This window comes from Athene cunicularia, assembly GCF_003259725.1.
Source record: "Athene cunicularia isolate RWA chromosome 6 unlocalized genomic scaffold, athCun1 chr6_part1, whole genome shotgun sequence".
Taxonomy (NCBI): Eukaryota; Metazoa; Chordata; class Aves; order Strigiformes; family Strigidae; genus Athene; species Athene cunicularia.
The window spans coordinates 19,553,872-19,560,157 of NW_020799105.1; the positions used below are offsets into that span (position 1 = coordinate 19,553,872).

General features: G+C 36.6%; 1 protein-coding gene across 1 annotated transcript in view; it reads right to left on the minus strand.

The window, feature by feature from the left end:
- RAB11FIP2 (RAB11 family interacting protein 2) overlaps positions 1-6,286 on the minus strand; it is a 30,522-nt gene that overhangs the window by 18,217 nt on the left and 6,019 nt on the right. Inside the window, exon 2 of the mRNA XM_026851307.1 lies at positions 72-514. Coding sequence (XP_026707108.1) covers positions 72-514 — 443 coding nt within the window. The remainder of the gene's footprint in view (positions 1-71; positions 515-6,286) is intronic.

Consider the following 6,286-nt stretch of genomic DNA (forward strand, 5'->3'; position numbering starts at 1 on the left):
TAAACTAAACAGACTTTTGAATGCTCTAATAGCAGTGAACTGTAATTATAATGGTCATGAGTTTTACTTACCACCTTCATCAACTGAACCGAAAGAGTCTAGCTGACGCCTGAAAAGATGAGAGTAGCCAACTGTGCTGGATTTCATTTTTTCTGAGGAGACATGTGATCCTGTTAAATCTGACATCGAATGAGCTGAGGATAGCCGCTGAGGTCCCAAAAGGAAAGGTTTTTTTGGTTTTGATTTCATTTGTACTTCACCACTACATACCTCTATGTTCGCATCAGGTATGTGAGTACTTGGGATGATTGCAGAGGAGGTATCTGAAAACGTCCCATCATTTTTTCGACCTTTCATTTTGTCTTTTAGTTTAGCAAAAGGGGATTTGGTTTTGTCCTTCATTGACAAATCAAACATACTTGCTGTCATGTTATTCCTCATAAACTGAATATTGACCTTTATTTCTCCTCTGTCTTTAGTTCTCTTCCCTTGTCTGGACTCCAGATGAAACCACCTTAAAGGAGAAAAAGAGCCAGTTAAGTTGTGTTTTCTGGAGGCTAATCATTAAACTCTGCTTAGCTGGTTATCTGGTTCGTGTAACTTAAAATATGAAAACAAAATACCATACCAAAAGTTAAAACATTCCTGTAACTGAAAATTTTTTTTGTCTATATTAGTTTTTGAAGAGGAAACTTAGTAACTAAGCAAGTAAGAAATTCTTTGCCATGTTCACCTGTTTTGAGAACCAAAGTCAACTCCATGGAAGCTTACTAAACTTCATCAAAGCTAATGGGCTCACACATGCTTACAAAGGAGAATTTGTATCTAATGTTAATTATAAATACAAATACATTTTATTTTGCTATTTATGAAGACACTTGATAATTCTCAAGTGGCCTTTATTTAGCTGTGACGCATACAACCTGAATATATACTACGTAGCAAATATTTCATCTAGTAACATTTTCTCCTTTGATTTTGCTCAGGTTTATACACTGGCAAATATTTTTCCCCTCTGTCCTTTCCTTCTAATCGCTGCACTAGCAAAGAAATATCTGAGGGGCCTGAATAGTCAACTCTCATTTCAGTCTGCAATGGCAACCCCTACTGATGTTGACAGTAATTCCATGAGCACCGGTGGCAGAACAGTGTGTACGTAGAGGTATCTAACAGCCGTCTCTTCTCCTGCAGGTCACCAGTAGATTTTACTTCAGAAGTACTTCCACAGGCTTTGGAACCATGACATAAACCCCACTCCTTGAAAACAGACCAAAGGCGTGATCATCTGTTTCAAAAAATGAAGTGTGCTTCTTTGCCAGGTCCAACAAATGCTTTATTATTATCCAAGTTTCTTACTCATTCCCTGTTGTGCTCCATTGTCCCATGGAAGCATCTGCAGAATTATGGCTCAATCTTCCTTCCACAGCTTCACCTAAATGAATGACCAACAGACAACCCCTTCTCCACACCCATTATCAGTAGCCTTTTCCTATTTCAAAAAGGGTATAAGGGCATATTTCAGATCCATCAGCTCTAAAGAAGGGCTCTAAACCCACTGTCCGGAGAAATGCACGCACACATACTAACACAACAGTGAATTATCATGATGAAGTAACTTTTGAACTGGAGAGTAAGAAATAAAATTGCCTATCAGCACAGATGCAAAATTGATTATGCAATTATACATACATTATTCAATACTGCCAAATATAGAAAACAAGGTCAGGAAAGGAGAAAAATAACCTTCAATTTCCTCTCAGATTTCATAAATATTTTTAAAGGTGACAGCTGAAATAAAATTTTCAGGTAGAGATACTATTTTTGAGTTGAGAAAAATACTTCTAAAAGTGACCCGCCAAAGAAATAACAAAAGGATAAGTTGCTTTGTGATGCCCAAAAGGTTTTATATCCCATACAAAACCAGAATAATTGAGAAATCTCAGAACTTCTCTGTCCTAGCACTGGATAAGATGAATCCAGACCAGTAGATCCAGTAGGAGGACAATTAAACCTTTAGGAAGAAATTTTTTCTTCTGTTGTGAGGTAACTTCATTTATGTATTTTAAATGAAATGCAAAATCTGCAATAAGTTACATGTCTGAAGAAAGTGGATCATTTTTCTTTTTAGTTAATAATGTTTCACTTCTTGGTAACTGATTCCAGAAACTCTTGAATTCATCTATAGATTTATTACAAAAAACACACAACAGAACCAAGAGTAAATCTTTTTTGTGATATATAATATCGCAAAAACTGGAAGACAAGATAGCCTACGTTATATGAAACTCCTCTTTATTAGAAAATATGCTCAAATACTCTCTTAAAAAAATACACAGCCATAACAATCAAGCTCTTGCTTACAAATCTCTTGCTTACAAATCTCCATGAGACAGATCTTGCTGTGCAGAAAAAAAACAAAAAACAAAAAACAAAAAACCCCACCCTGAAACTGAGAAAGTCCTCACCGTGAGTCCTCAGACACACCAAACATAAACATAAATATAAATATAAATAAGGCTTATGAGTGTTTTAAGACACTTAATAGGCAGAGAGGACCCTGCTTTTCGACATTCAAATTTAATGGCTCAGCCTATCTTGTAAGAAAACATATTCCCCTTCTCCCAATTCCCCTCATCTCACAGGTCTCAAACATTATATACTGTATCTCTGGTAAGTTTGCTGAATTTTCAAGTGTTCCTACTTAGCAATTAGCAGAACTTTAAAAAGATGTATGACACTTGCGAACTTGTTTTAGAACAGTATCAAGACATAAATTGTTAAGCTTTTGCTGTGTGGAAGAAAGCTTTTTCCTTTAAAACTTGATTTAACTCCATTATTGACATTGTTATCATGAATCAACAACCCCTCGGTGTCACTACCAGTTCTCACCTGCTAACAGCATACCTCCACATACTATTTTGACATTCACCAGGTCTCAAGGACAGAATTCCAGCCCACAGCTAATACATTGCCTTTGCAGCCTGCACATTTTTTTGAAAGTAGACTTTGAAGAACTTAACAGTAAAAATAAGTTCAGCTGGGAAAACAAAGGAACTCTCCTTACCCTAAGAAGAGAATACAACGGCATAAGGGACTGGACCTCATACCTGCTGGGACCAGGTTCAACACTACCACTGATTCCAACAGAATTTAATCATAAACTCTTTACTCCAGCAAAATTCCGCTGGACTTCAGTGGAATTCTTATTTGAATAATGATTGCTGGATCAAATCTTTGTATAAAACACAGATATTTAATTTTCATAGGCATTTCAAGAAGGTTTCTTTGTTACCTTGGAGAGTTTATCTTGTTTTAGTTATAATGAAGGTTCCATATGTTTCAGCTCATAACAAGACAATATGCGAAGCAGACTCAAATCATGATTTTCTTCAAATTCAAAGGCGAATAATTACTTTTTTAAACAGATGAGAACAAATGCAGGCAATGCATTTGTGTGGAACTGCACGTGAATGAGCAACTGAGTCTGTAAATGTTTCTTATTAGAATCTGTTTCTACAACACATGGGCGTGAGCAACAAATAGAAAAAACAGCACTGTATAGAATACAAAAAAGAACTGGAAAATGAAGTCCACTGTTTTCAGATAACAACATTTGGGTCCTAAAATACTAAATTCCACTATACCACTGCCAATTTAAGAAATTGTAATGTATTATAAAAGCCAATAAAACTTGCTATTTTGGTTTTGTTTACAGTACTTTTAGCCACAATAAATGCTCCATTTGTCAGGCTGCCATAAGCTTATTCTATAGAAGCCTGTACAAAGTAGGAAAATAGCCAATAACATACACGAACAAAACAGGGTGGCTTTTATGAGAGCAGATGCCCTTTATTTAATAACCAAATATTACATCCAGTCTTGCAGACAGTCTTTATTTAAACAGACCTTGTACAAAGTCTGGCAAATTTTCCCAACTTCAAAGGAAGCCCTATTGCCTTCTGAATCACATTCATACTTCTTGCTCTCACCTTCAAATGTTCTGTAGGACAACGTCCTCCATACACCCTCTAATTTTGACTTTCCCCCTATGGTTTCCATCAGAACAACCCTTGCTTCTTTTTCTCATCTGTTTTTGAGTGCACTAATGGTCTTCGCCTGTCTTGCACAGGTTTCTGATCATTTTTATTTTGTAAGTATTGTATAAATTGCCACTCTGTATGCTGACAATTTTTTTGAACACAAAAAGAGAAGATCAAGATTCGAGACTGAACATGAAAAATCCTGCTGCCCAGTCAGCCCTGAAAAACTAAACCCCTATCTGAAGAAACGTGGCTATTTTCTAACCATGACAAAATTACTCAATTTTGGCCATACCTACAATTAGGGGTGCAAAAAGCAAACTCCCTTATTTCTAAGAAAAACAGTAACCATCTTCTGCATACTATTAAAGTAAATTGTGTAACATTAGCAGTACTAAACCCTTTAGCTTAGAAAAGGCAGACAGGAAGAGTGAAGTAGAAAACTGAAGTTACTATAAATGAGCAAGTTATAAAATTCTGGCTTCCCTATTGCATCTAATAGCTAGTGATCTACTAAAACATATCTTTTCAACATAGTTTCTTCAACTGTTCTTTTCCTCTCCCTTTTCTGATTTAATTTTCTTCCCATGAACTTGGTTTTCCAACTTACTTTTGCTTATCTACACTAGTCTCATTGCACCCTTCATCCTGCATCCAAAACATATTTTGAAAGCAGGATCTTGTTTCTCTTCTAATAGCAGGAACCTGATGTCATTGTGTCTTAGCCTTCAAATCTGCCACATAATTTAAGAGTTCCAAGTCTTAAACCTCTCTCTTTGACGAAGCATCACTCAGCCTATTCTGTTCACCATGTAACAGTGAGCAGGATAGGTTGACAGTATGGGTAAGAGCCTCCAAAACCACCGGGATACCTGTCTCCCAATTTCAAGAGGAATTAGAAGCATTCTAGCCAACACATTCAACCTGCGCATGATATACAACCTACTGACTGTCTTCTTACTAGTGCCAAAGACGGAAAGCACTAAAGGAAGTTTCCCACTCATTTCCCTGCTTCTGAAATATACCACTCTGCCTTCACTCTACCAGTAAATAACTATCGAGCTGATCTGATTTTGCTTTGCTGAAATCATTACATTGCGCCCAAAGTTTTTTGCAAAATCTTGATTTTAATTCACAAAGTTCTGAGGGAATTCTGCAAAAAGCCACACACTCATCACAGCATCCACAAGGCTTCTAACCTTGATTTTACAGTAAAAGCAGCATCCTGATCTGCTAACCAACTTTAATCTGCTACACAGTGATGAGGAAAGTTTTCTACACCAGCAGGTACTTCAAAAATTACCCCTAAAAAGACCATCAAAATCCCAGTGAGAGAACATGCCCATCAGCTGACACATGAAAGAAGTGCTTCTTCATTTTAGATTACTATGTTTAAGCTGAAGAAACTTGCTTCACAAAATCCTAACAGAGATGTCCACAGCTAATGGATAAAAAACAACATCCAAAGCCCATTTAACATTTTCATTAGCAGCAAATACATACAAAACATACAGCAGCAAATAAACACGAAAAATGCAGAAATATGTTTTGTGATAAATCACTCAGATACCATACTGAAGGACTGCTCCAAAAGTCAGTGAGTAGCAAAATTAAGGCAAGAGGTTGAGCACAGACTACATCGTGTATAAGGGGAAATGAAAAAGAAAAGAGATTATTTATTAAAATAAGTGATGACATTCACAAAGATGAATATTATTACTTTCTGGAAGCCAACTGAAATGAGATATACAAAGCAGAGTTTAAAAATAAATAGTACAGAATGACATCGTAACACCACAAAACATATGGGAACTGACACATATCACAACACCCTTACTAAGGGGTGAGCTAACATCAGCTGGAATCACAGTAATTAGAGTGGTCTTAGTTTACTTATTATTTTGGCTAAGACTATGTGTGAAAACATTTATTTTAGAAACAAAATAACTGAAGGTATGAGAATTAAGGCCAATTATTTCAGTTGAGTGTGTGTGCAAGCACGTGTATGCGCACACAGAAAATGAAGCATTTCAGTCCAGATGACACTCAGACTGACTCAGAATTACGACTTATTCAGAGGATATGCTTGCACTTGTGGTCAAAATGTAAATGCTGGGAGTATTACTAGATAATCTGAAAATCTTGCGATAACCCCATAAAGATATAACTGGGCACAACTTCTTGTTTCCCCCATCTTTCTCTTCTGCTCCTCACTATTAACTTTCTTTCCCCCCCCCCCCCCCCCC